The following is a 13,637-nucleotide window of genomic DNA, read 5'->3' on the forward strand; positions in this document are numbered from 1 at the left end:
CAGTGCTAAAATTTTGTAGCATCTTCCCCTGCTTACATGCTAATATTTAAACATTTTGGTTTAGCCTGTGTTATTCATAGCCTTGTATAAAAACAGGCAAAAAATAATGTGCATTTTTAGCAAGACTGAAAGGAAGCTGAATCAGCTGCTGTCATTTACTCATCATTTTGGCATCACCCATCTGAAGAGTGTATTCTGAGCTTGCACATGCTGGAATAATTTGTTGAAAAGAGAGTCATAATTTCACATTTATAGTTTTTAAATAACTTTTATCCTATGTAAACTAATACACCCCATGCATCAAGGGAAGGATTTATTTTGTCATTTTAATTGTTTAATTTTGATAAATGGAAAGATAATTAAATAAAAAACCAAACTGTATAATCTCCAGAAGAGTGTGCAGGAGGAAGGAACACGTCAGTACTTGAATTGAACACCACAGACTTACAGGATTCATTTGGAATATTCATTTGGAATATTCCCTTGGAATCACCTTGGAAATGGGGGCATTGTGTATCATAAAGTGAACTGCACAATCTGGTTTTGAAGAGCAGTTGAACACAGTAGAAATATTATTTCTGGACAGCAAAAACAGTTTTCCTGTATAATAATAGGCTTCATCAAAACAATGGTACATACAATTTATTAATATTTTATTTCTTTACTTTCAATATAGAATCATGCTGGCAGGCTATAATATTCCAATTCTATTTCTGCTTTGTATGTTTGTCAACAATACTACCCAAAAGTCATTTTTTACTTCCTGTCTGGCCCTAGTTTCCAGATTTGTCTAGTTTGTACTGTGAAAGTCTGGAGAACATAAATATTACTTGCTAGTTTAAAATAACTGATAGAAGAACTCCATGTCTTTTATACTTGATTCCTTGCTTACAGAATTTCAAGAACCCTATGCTGTAGTTGTGCTTTTGGAAAAAGACCTCATTGTTGTTGACCTGACTCAAAGCAAGTAAGTATGAAGTTTTATATGAATCTATTTGTGTATTTAACTGTCCCGCAAATTATCATAAAATTCCAAATGTTATCACGTGATGTCATTTTGCTATCAGAAATCATTCACTCTTAGAAATTATTCATTCTAAATATTTACTTCCTCCGTAAGAGCTAAAATCGTCTAATCAGCAGGAATTTAAGATAATATTTGTTCTTGAACTTTAGAATAAATCTCAATCTGCAGTCTCTTCAGCATAGTACTCAAACATTCATTCAACACCAAAGTTAAGTAATACTTGGCCACATGCTGAATTATGACCTGAACATATGTTTTGGAAATCAGATTCAGCTTCTACTTATATGCATAACTGGACTCCACAGGACCTACCACTTAAGTATCTTAATACATAATGGCATTGATTTATATGGATCTACAGAATTATTTCATGACCCAGTTGCCGGTTTAAATGACAAGTAGTTCTTTCATATCAGAATCAGTGTTCTTATCAAAGAGGAACTATATAGTAAACTGAGATCTACTCATCTGTTATTGCAGTTTTTCATTGTAGAATCAACAGTCTACCAACCCAATAGGCTAAGATGCTCAATATAAAATCCAAAGTTGTATAAGTAGTTCTTACATCATAGTATATATCATATCCATGAACTTGAAACTTCTAGAAAATGTGTCACTTCTGTATAAATAAGATTTTGAGATGTTGGAAAAAATTAGTTCTTAATCATCATTGAAACAAGTAGCCCTATTAGCCTTAGGGACCATTCACATGACTGGGTATTTATGTAACAAGAGGATGCTTGTCACAGCAGTGGAATTTTAATATCTTTATTTGCGTAACTACACGTTATTATTGACATGAAAAGCAATGTATAAGTTTGAATAAATAAGGGAAAATGTATTTCATTAGTAATTATTTTACTTGGATTCTGTTATATTCTTTAATATAAGAATATGTTTTATTCTATGACTCAGTGTGACAGTGCTTCTAATAAATTGTCTTCCTTAACTAGTTTTCCAATCTTTGAAAATCCATATCCTATTGACATTCATGAGTCACCTGTTACCTGCACTGAATATTTTGCGGACTGTCCTCCAGATTTGATTCCTGTACTCTATTCTGTAGGAGCAAAACATAAAAAGCAAGGATACAGCAATAAGGTAAACAAAATCAATATTTATTTAAGCAAAGGAAGTAGATGTATAACCTAGGTTTTTGTAACATCTTACCGAATTATTTCCATTTTACTTTTTTGATAATAATTTTCAACTTAGTCCAACCATCAGCTTAGCAGCATGTTTACAGGCTGGTATTTGTCCCTCAGAAACACCACCACTTATGCACAACTGTTAATTACCTTTATAGAGGACTTCAGGCTGCTGACATTATTCCAGATCAGATTGGGTTCAGGGAAAACCATCATGTACGATTCAAATTTGTATGGGTGGGTTATCTCTATCAAAGAAAAAAGTGAAAATGTTATAACTGAAAGACTTAAGCAGAAGAGGTTCAGTGAGGGTTGACAGCATGTCTGTGAGATTTGTTATTAAATAGGGATATTATTTTACTGAGCTACCAAAGTCTTATCATAATGCCTTTAGAAATAGGACAAGCTGCAGAAAGAAGAAGAGGAAATGCAATTAATTTATAAATTTCAAGCTTTAATCTGGTTTATGTTTTGGCTAGAACTAATCCATCATAATAAATAAATTAGAAAAAAAAATGGGGTAAACAACTCAGACATCATCAATTTTCTATTCAAATCAACAGAAGTATTCTCCTTGGAGCTACCTTATTTTCCATGAACTCAGAAACTGAGCCCTCTCTACTTCTTTTGTATCTTTACTCAGCAAAGTACTTCAGAAAATACTTTTTTTCTCTTATTTGAGTGTATCCTTACCTCATATTCTTACCTCATGTACTTTTCACCACCTACCTGTATTCATTGAGTACTCTCTTGACCCCTTGCTTTATTTGTGCACGTACAAATATACACCCTGAAGGTAGGTAGTCACTCATATGCCAGCCACCCATTTCCGTACCCACAAACATCCACTCCATGTATCCAAATAAATAGTTTGTGCTTTCAGTTTTTCTCCACCCACTCAGACTCCACACGTCCTCACCCACTCTGCACATTCGTCATCCTCCACATCCTTTATCCTGTATCCATACATGTCATACTTTAGGCACGAACCAGCATTTTGCTCAACCAGTCTAGACCAAGAAGAAAATGGGAGTCTTGCCACTAGCAAACAAAAGGCAGAGAAGAGATGATGATTTAATACGTTATATAAAAGTTGCATTTTGTTATCTCATCGCTTCATGCTCAGATGTTTGTTTCTGGGTCAGCTTCTTCAGTCGTCTTCATATTCAAAATAGATTCTTGGTCTATTCAGTCTTCTATAGAAACTTCCAGAGATAAGACACCTCAAAAGACTAGCAGAAATGTCTGTTACTCCTTCCTCTCATTCCTAGTTTACATTGTTGAATGTTAGATGTGCAGAAATATTTTAAAAACATAGAACTTTAGTTAATAACATAAAAATGTTATTAAGTTTCCAAAGCCTGAATTCATAACACAAAAATGTAAATAAGCTGTAAAAGCCTTAAATGATATATACTTTTGTTATTTTTATGAATTGTATTGCTTTTGGGGGGAAGATGTTTTCTACTCCTGAGTTTAAAAATTAACCAAGCGAGGTTCATCAGAATTAGCTGTGATCTCTGTACTCTTGTTGTTTGTTTAGGAATGGCCTATCAGTGGTGGAGCATGGAATCTTGGAGCTCAGACATATCCCGAAATCATTATTACAGGGTGAGAATGAAACTGGGGATTGGTACCTCTAAAATATTAGTGTCTACTCCTTTTTTTTGAGGGTTACTTATAGATAAGAGTTGAGCCTTGCCAGCATTCACTTTTCCTGGCTCTTCATGTGAGCAGTGTCACCGCAGAAATTCTCTTTTGCTGTAAAAAAGAGAACTTAATACTCAGGGACGAGTTACTACTAAGAAATACCACTTGTGGCCCCAGTGTCAGACAGCAAGTCTATATACTTATGAAGCTGGGGTCTTTGGAAAGGAAAATCAATTGCAAGACAATATTTGGCCTTCAAGGTCATAGAGAATAGTTTTTAAAAGGAGAGCAGCTGTTTTTCTATGGCTGTTGTTCTTTAACCTTCTGGGAAATTTGTGTCTGGGGACAGTTTAGGACTTCATTTTAATACCCAGAATTACTGAGGGTATGGTGCTTTAGGATGAATTTCACCCTGTGAGTGGAGACCCATAGCAAAAAGGCATAGAAAGGCTCACATTGAAGTAGGAGCCCCATGACAAATGCCTGATGGATTTTCAAGGGACCATACTGTAAAACAGAAGCTATTCATCTAAGATGCACACTGTGTTACCCTCTGGTCTCAGTCAGGCTGAAGATAGCAATATATGTGGTAAATTGTTATTATCAATGATACTGAACACGCGTTTTTAAAAGTAAGATTACAATAGTACCAATAAGCTGACAAAGGGATCATCCTCATTTTATCAGAAAAGACTAAAAAGAACACAGCTGTAAGGTATTAAGCAAAACAAAGTTACCCTCTGTCCTTTCAAAGTTCATTATACATGGCATTTTTAGGGTGCATAAGCTTGATGCTGGCCCAGTGCAAAGCCAAAAGTGCTGTAACTTAAACTTGTCATTAGTATGGGAAACAATTTCTTCTTGTTGAGATCTTCAAATTCACTGGGAGCTTAGTTCTCTATTGGAAATGCATGAAAAATATTTTATTAACCAAATCAAACTAATAACAAAACATTTACTTATAGTTAGTATGTATATTATTAATATATTCTCAGTAAGGTATAGAGTTACCATGTGAGCAAAATACAGTTTTTCTGCTTATATTTATCGGTCACTGAAAGTAGATGATGTTTTATAATTGAATATTGTTTTAACGCATTTAATTTTTATATTTTTTTTAAGCCATGCAGATGGATCAGTAAAATTTTGGGATGCTTCTGCCAGTAAGTTTCTAAAGCTCACTTTTATATAATGCTGACAAATCACACTAACACACATATATATATAAAACATGATATTGAACAGTATGAATAGTAATACCTGGGCTGATATACATAGGAAAAATGAGTTGAAATTAAGAAAATTTTTATTAAATTAAGGGGAAAAAATGCTGCTAATGAGATATATTAGGCAGAAAAGAGTGAAAGTCTTTAAGAGGCATAATAACTCAAGATCCAACATACCGAAACCTATGAGCAATGAAGCACTAATAAAAATCCTTAGGGCACATTCATCTTGTGTTTATAGAAGAGTGAGCTCAATTAGATGTAACATTCAGTTCCAGTTGTCATGTCTTTTCTATTCTGAGTATAACAAAGACTTTTTTACGGCTAAGTAAAATTAAAATATTAAAATACAATAATGCATGTCAATACATGCTTAATTGCTGAGGACGGAAAAGACCTAAATCTTTTCTTGTCCAGTCTCAAGTCCCAGTAAATAATTGGGAAGCATTTCCATTCATCATAGCAGGAAAAAGCTTCAGAAAATGCTTGTTCCATGCTATCTGGCTATAACTACACATATCAGAAACCAGCATTTTCCCCTACAGAAAACACATATGGTACTTATTAGTAAAATGTATTTATTAAAAATGCACATAGATTTTAGCTGAAAGTTAAAATATTCTTCTTCAAATAATGTGACTGTGGTTTACCAAAGATCCTTTAGAATTGCCTTGTCTTCTGTCTCTTCAGACATGCAGGAATGTCTGGGTAGAATATCTCCTTATGAGGTATCAGATTCTTAAGGAAAAGAGAGTGTGAAAGAAAATCCTGTACGAAATGTTAGGCATAGAGAGATTTAATATGACCCTAATAATCAGTCTGTAATGGGTGACAATATTGTGGAGTATGAGATACTCAAACTACTTGCTTGCTCCAAATTGTGCCACAAAATTGTAATGATTATTACTGCAAATATGGGAAACGTTTACAAGATTTTAATGTCAGCTAAAGCTGATGACTTTGTCAGGTAATCCCCTTTTTGCCTAATACCAAATATTTTCAATCATCAGGATGGACAAGGAGAATATGAGGATTTCCAAAGCCTCATTTCACAGAAGTATTTTGCACAGACACATCAACTGCACGTGACTGTGGGTTGTTTTTTTATTATATAATTTGTCATTTTGGAAATAGAGGAAGAACAGATACATGCTACTTAGAGTTTACATCTTCCAGTATTTTCAAGTCATGGTGAACACCAAAAAAACCCACAATCAAACAAGGTCAATAGTTTATCAGCAAAGACAGAAGTTTGAGAGAGCTTTAATATGAACAAAAGTAGGATAATTACTTTTATTTAGAGAAGTAGAGTGAGACATTAGACCTCGTCTTGTGAATATTTCATTACATACTTACATTTGTAACAAGAATGTGCAAATACAGGCACTGAAGTTAGAGTGAAACAATACAGATTGCTGGAAGAGCCCATAGCATATATACTGCACAGAAACCAGTGTGCTAGTTACCTCTTCTATAGTTCTGGCAGAAATGGAGAAAAAACTTCTCAAAGGGAATATAAACATAACCCCCTAATCAATATATACATGCTGCAATAGGAATTTTTCTAAATGCTAAAAGTTTAGATGATCATGAATATTCACAATCTCTTCAACAGCAGTGATATTTTCAGTGCATCTCTGATGTCCTGGTCTTAGTCCTGCTTTTCAGGGCATGTACTGTGTTACTCGTAACATATTTGATACTTTTTATGTATAGGTATTAATTATTAAGAAGTTTTATTATTTACAAGGTCTTAACTTTTTTAGTGGAGTTCAATATAATTTGAGATTTTCTAGCAAACAAAATATCCTACTGGTATTAGAAGGCACAAAATACTTCGCTTTTAGATGTATTTTAATTCTGTAATTTTGTATCTGAAAGCACAGATTTGTGAGAGACTGGGAATTTCTAAGCCACTGAAGCAGTTATCCAAATGTATCTTCGCTCAAAAGCCATTGCTGTTTCTTATTTGTCCTGGTGCAGATGGTACTTAGTAATTCAGAGAAGCATAGACTTTGTGCCATATGATTCTATAACTCTTCCAGTCCTACTATGCTTGAACCCATGATGCCTGATTTGAAGTGCTACTCTAGATTTGCCAGTGGGACTAAGGGCATCCTGAATCCTCTTTCTCTGCCACTTAGGACAGGAAGAATTATGTATTTATTATAGAAGAACTTGCTGTAGTTTGTGAAAATTTGGTAGTGCTTTATGTGCTAAAACTTTTTAAAATATTAAAAATTTTATATGCTGAACCTCCTGGAATATATCTGCACTGCCAAATGAAAATGTATTTTTGCTGTGTTCATCATCCGATTACATAACTAAAACACTGTTCTTTCATCTTCCCATTGCTCTTGTTACACAGGCTAGCTAGGCTGAGCTACCACAGTTATACTGATGCATGTAACAGCTTTGCCCTTATGGATTTATACGCCTTTAGAGGTGCTGGGCCTGACTGACTTTTTCTGACCTTATCCAGTTATTAATTAATGCCACTGATAAATTAATGTAAAATTAATAAAAACAGGGAGGAATGTCAATAAAACATAATGAGGTTGATTATAGTACCTCCAGAATTCACAGCAGTGAACTTCTAATCTTGACAAAGGCTTCTGTATATATCAGGATTTTTTATACAGGCATAAATAAAGATATACTTATTAGTCATGAAATTGAAAACATTTTTGAACTCCTGTTAGTTCGGAAAGGCTTTGTGTTGACCAGGCCATCTGAATGATTTCCTGATATTTTCTCTAGAGTTTCCATACATTCTAGCTAGATAATAACATCAGACAAATGGAATCTTAGTTTCACATCTCATTAGGAAAATATCAACATTATCAGAGCCTCTCTATAACACTCAATATAAGCCTAATTATGAACACCATTGTTAAAATATACCTTTGACATCTTGTCCCAGAAAGTACTAAGAAGTATTTCACAGACAAATATCCTTTAGTGAAGTATTAAATTCATGTCCTACCAGTACTGTGTACCAGAATAATATCTGTAGTGTATAATGTGCATCTTCTCCTCTTAGGCTTTCCTAAGATTCCTTGTTATTCCACAACTAAGAAAGTGGGAATTGAGGAATTTTATAACTGATGTGCTTCATGTTAGTATTTTTATATGTTTTAATATATTCCAGTTACTCTACAGATGTTGTACAAATTAAAAACATCAAAGGTCTTTGAAAAACAGAAAGTGGGAGAAGGAAAAGCAACAGCTGAGATTGTGGAAGAAGATCCTTTTGCTGTTCAGATGATGTACTGGTGTCCTGAAAGCCGAATTTTTTGTGTGGCAGGAGTTTCTGCATATGTGATTGTTTACAGGTTCAGCAAACATGAAGTAAATACTGAAATTGCAGTAAGTACTTCAGAATTTCACTCTAAGAGAACATAATTTCTAAATCAAATTGCCTTGCTTTATCTGTGCTCATGTACTTGAATAAAAATATCAAGCTGTATAAATATAGGCTTAGAGATATTAATTTTAAACCTTTTCAGTGAAATTTTGATCCTACTGAAGTTACTGAAAAAAATTTGAGGTTTTGGAAGCCAACTCTCCACCTTTTTTTTTTTCTTTAATAGTAACATACAGTACAAATTTCAGACATACTTTGCTTTTAAGACTCTGTTTTGTTTACCTGCTCTAAAATTACTGGCTGCTGTATGTTTTCATCAGGTAATGTTCATTGTGTATATGATTAAAGCTCTTTTTAACACAAGTATTTCATCTTCTTAATTTATGTTCATAGTCTTTGTACTATAAGGAGACTGAAAATTATCAATGGGTTTAACAAAATAGAAGAATTGATTTTTTTCTGGCTTATGCTGACTTTGTTTCCCTAAAAATGGAAACCATATCAAACACCAGATTTATGGCTAAGCCCTTGATATTTTCATAAGCATTGTGTTGCTTTGTCCAATTAAAATAATCCACTTTTTGTCTTCATATTTAAGCAGTCACCTTTTTTCAGGTAGAATCATACAGACTATGTTCCTTTAACTACACTGCAGTCAAATTATACTTCCTCATTGTTGAACAGTGATTCTGACTTTAGTTTAAACCTTGCATTTTTGCACAGGAGCCACAACCATTTCTAACAATGTGACTGAGCAGTATTTATAATGTAAAACATTCTTTCTTAAGTGTAAGAAGTTTAACAGCAGACAGATCTTGAGGCAAAGCCAAGCTAAACATGACTGCCTTCTCCTTCAGGCTTGCTGTTCTCTGGTGCTGAACGGTTTGCAACTCCAGACACTCTCTTGAGAGAAAGTATTTCTTTGCGTCTGCCAGCTCTCAACAAAACCATATTTTCCCTTATATTTTCCACGTTGCCTGCTCCTTTTCCTTTTCACACTATTTTAATGTACTTTAGAAAGTTCTAGTGTGGCAAAAAACTGTGTCATTTTTGGCCTGTAGTCATGTGCCATCTGGTAAGGAAATTCATTACCTATGGCTGTTCTGTTGTTTTCCACTACTTTTTTTCCCCCAGAGGCAATTGTTAAGCTAGCTGAATGTATCATTTCGGGAAAGTTTTAAAACTGATGAACGCTAATTTCATGTTACTGACCAGCCCATGTATAATGTTGCTAAAATTACTACATTTTAGTATTCTTACATTGTTCCATAGCAAGTGCACCTTATCTTTCATTATCTATAATTTAGTTTCTTTGTTTTCCTGTCCTTTGCTTTTCTGGGTGAATTGCATCATACTAGTATTTTCTAAAGTGCTATAATATGTTCAATTTGACAGTTTCTCAGATTTCATCTGAAATTAATAAGCATTTATATAAGAATTGTTCTCTGAACATTAAATTATACCATCTTGGTGGTATAGTCACTGAGTTCCCCTCGGTTTTATGCATCCTTGAATGGCCCTTCTCTGTTGGTTTCTGCACTTTTGCTGCATGCATTCAAATCTTCACTTTTTTAATCAAAAGTATGGAATTCTTTGTTGGAATGTGTACCTGACTTTAGGCTGTCTGGCTTTGTCTATATTGAGACTGAGCTGGTCAGTCTCAGGATTTCTTTGCTTCCTGAGGTACAAAGCATTTAGTATCCTCCCTTCTTTATCAGCGAGTCTGAACTTACCTTGGGTTCAGTCTACAAATCCAAGCGTTTTAAGGCCCCCACATTAGTTTAACTGGCTGATGTCAGTGTTGTAATGTTATTGCTGTGGTAAATGGAAGTGTGGAGGCTACTCAAAGGTTTCTTCATGTAGCAGGGAGGTCTGCTGCTGAATATGCCTTAGGGTCATAGGCAGTGCCTGGGATTTTGTCAGTAATTTCAATTTTGCATAATTTCAAATCAGATTCTGAAGGCAACTATTATCCATGAGACAAATTCTGCTTCATATCCAACCTTGGAGTCATTGTAATGCAGTTGTATAAAAAATATTTGCTGCTGTTGTGTTTGTTTTCTCATCTGAATCTACTCCATCCTGTCTCAAAAGCATCTATTAATTGAAAATGATCACTTTCTCGGTGAACAGTCTTTTGTCAGTGAAGCTCCTCTTCAGAGCTCTTGAGAAGAACCATAGGAAAAAAAGTTTACATTCATTTGAATGTGGAAAGGAGAATCAATTAATCTAGTGATGGAATCCTCCAAAAATATCTTTACTGTGTGTCAAAATAAGTCGGTACAACACTTCTGTAAACCCTCTAAGACTGGTCAAAGCAGGGACAAAAATGTAAGAAAAATTCACAATCTTGTTAGTAGCCTAAACTTTTCCTTCTCCCTGCAAATGCAGGATAGCTGGAACTTAAAAAAATTAATTTTAGTAGAAAGAGGAATACACACAAAAAAAAAAAATCCAAAGAAGAATGATGCAATTCTAACTTGGCAAGCAGAAGAACATACTCTTCAACAGTTACCCCAGTCTTACATAAAGATTAAACAGCATTATAAATTGTTTCAGTCAGCAGCAATTACTTCCAGATTACATTTTCCTGAACTCAATATTTCACTCATTAGTCTTTGAAGGCAAATGTTGTCTATAGGTTTCTTTAGCTGATTCAGGCAAAAAGCATCCATGGATATTGCAAGGAGAAAACAAAAGTGAAATTTTGAGAAAGGACTTTTTCTCTTCTGTTTGAACAGAATAACTTTTTTCTGAAACCTTGTATGTTTTAATACAATGGTTGAGAAACAGGGGAGCCTTCAGTATTGACCTTTATCTCCTGATTCTCATAAAACTTAAGATATTTTGTTAATCTTCATTCTGGTACAGATGATGTCTCAGTGAAACATCATTAAATTGGAGTTTGCAGTGCCTACATCTGCAATTGTTTCTGTACGTTTCAAGGTACCAGCATGGAAATTACTGTTCAGCTCGTAATCCCAAGATGTTGTCTCCTGAAGGGCTGTACTTTGTTTTTTATTCTTTTCAAAATGGGGATGCCCTTGGACAATTGATGAGGTAGAAAGAATTACTCAATATTTACTGTGATTCCTTGAGATTATTACTTATATAGATTTTTAACTCCCTGTCCAGTTTCCCCTGTGATTTGCAGTAACCCTTCAGTTAAAGTTTCCTGAATTAGTGGAAAGAATTGCAGAGTGGTTTGGCCTGGTTGGTCTCTTTTCCCTTTCTAGGGAGGCTAGAAAGAAAGCAAAAGGTAACTGGTTTGAATTTTGCATTCTAGAATCCACCAAACTCATGTCCATTCTAAGGAATGCGGAACTCTCTGTGCTGTTATCTCTGATTTCCTGACCCCCACCTATGGACAAACAAAGTTCATTTATCGGTTCTATTCACACAGTCAGGCTTCTCCATCCTGGCTGAAACCTGTCCGGTAGAGACTCTGTTGTACTGGTAATGAGGAGACAGAGTTGACGATCGTTCTTTTAATGAATTTACTTAAGAAAAACGTAAAAAAACAACAGGCAGAAAATTTTCATGACATTTATTCTGAATGATGTCTTCTTATATTGAAATATTATTTATTTGGGAGTGAGGGATGAAATTCTCTTTTCATAATAACTTCTGGACACTGATATTCTTGCCTTTCACTTGCTGTAAAAGGCTGGAATCAAAGTCATCAGAATATACCTATGGAAGAATATACCTATGTATTTCTCCATCGGCATAGGGTAGATGAATAGCTCCTATCTGATGTTGCTGCTAGGCTGTGTAAATAACAAATGACAGTATTCTTTGCCTATAAATGATAACGCTAAATGTAGTGGGGTATTTTAAAAAAAGGCTTACTGATATTTATTTGAAAGTAACAGAACTTTCATCAGCTTTCTTTATCAAATTATAACTTAGCTTTTTATTTATTTAAGTCATTAGAGGTACGACTTCAGTGCGAAGTAGAAGATATCATTACTCCTGAACCAGAAATAAATCCTCCATTTCCAGATGCCTCTTCCCAGCTTTCTTCTTTAAAGAGCCTTTCGGGCAGTACCAACACTGTAGGATGTGAAGGAACAATGAAGGATAGTATCCCATGTCTTAGGTAAGTCTATGCCATTGCTCAAAGGTTTATCCCTACCTGTTAATCAATCCACCAACTATCAAGAAAAAGTTAATTGTATATATGTGACATAAAATGAGAAGAAACCAGAATATAGAACAAACAAAATAATCAACAAGAGATTTTAAAAGGATAGAAGTAATTATGGAGAAGGTAAACTGTTACAGTAAAGGTTTGACTGTAATTTTCTAGTCTGATCTAAGAGTAAATCTTCAAGAAATTTCTGAGAAACCTTTTTTTTTGTAGTTCACAAAGAGACTTCTGTAAAACAAACATGTGCAAAGCTTTCCCTCCTTGATTAATTAGTATAACACTAAATTTTTTCTTTGTGAAAAAAGTATATGCATTTTATGGTCTGTAATGCTTGGAAACTGTGTTCATACTCATGAAACAATCTTTAAAATATACAATTATTAAACAGTTGCACTGTGTGGAAGCATAAATTTGTTTAATCTTTAGAAAGAAGCAAATTGGTTTCTGCTAGAGTACCCATTGTCACTGTTTGGTGTAGATTAATATGTTCTTATTAATAAGGCAGATAAATTATGGGTTTGTATAGTTTAAAACAAGAATCCTGTACAAAACTCCATAAACTGTAATTTTCCAACAATTATAGTGCATTACTGACAACAATTACTCTCACTTGCGTGAATTCATTATTATTTTGGTCTAATTATTATTAAATATTTTAAATGCCTCACTTATTTCAAAAGCTGTTTAAAAGAACATTTCCTGACTTTGCAGTTACTTTGGGCTGCTTGGCTCGTGAAAATAGCATTAGCATTTCAAAGCAATATTGTGATATTTTTCTTGTAAAATTAACATTATTTTTTGGCATCCTGTTCATTTGTCCACCTTATTCAGTAAGGTAGTTGACCTTCAGAACTCAGTTTAGTCATTAATTTGCACTATGAAAATCAATAGACAAGGCAGAGATAAGTTATTTTAAAAATCCAAATATGATATCCATTTATGACTTTGAAATCAGGAAGAATGCAATCAATTGTTTCACTGGCTAAGATTTTTCCTTAAGGGATTCTTATTTGATTTTGTCTGGGAAGGAGAGGAATAGTTAATCTTGGAGGCAGAAAAGCTGTAA

At 34.1% G+C, this 13,637-nt stretch overlaps 1 protein-coding gene across 9 annotated transcripts in view; it reads left to right on the top strand.

The window, feature by feature from the left end:
- The window catches only part of STXBP5L (syntaxin binding protein 5 like), a 195,825-nt gene that overhangs the window by 118,231 nt on the left and 63,957 nt on the right, over window positions 1–13,637 (top strand). For all 9 annotated transcript variants that reach the window (XM_027681261.1, XM_027681262.1, XM_027681265.1 and 6 more), the window contains exons 11-16: window positions 895–967; window positions 1,981–2,128; window positions 3,719–3,786; window positions 4,948–4,988; window positions 8,203–8,420; window positions 12,348–12,520. In XM_027681261.1, the coding sequence (XP_027537062.1) occupies window positions 895–967; window positions 1,981–2,128; window positions 3,719–3,786; window positions 4,948–4,988; window positions 8,203–8,420; window positions 12,348–12,520 (721 nt within the window). The remainder of the gene's footprint in view (window positions 1–894; window positions 968–1,980; window positions 2,129–3,718; window positions 3,787–4,947; window positions 4,989–8,202; window positions 8,421–12,347; window positions 12,521–13,637) is intronic.

Source organism: Neopelma chrysocephalum, unplaced genomic scaffold (assembly GCF_003984885.1).
Source record: "Neopelma chrysocephalum unplaced genomic scaffold, ASM398488v2 Primary Assembly neopelma1_60, whole genome shotgun sequence".
Lineage (NCBI taxonomy): Eukaryota > Metazoa > Chordata > Aves > Passeriformes > Pipridae > Neopelma > Neopelma chrysocephalum.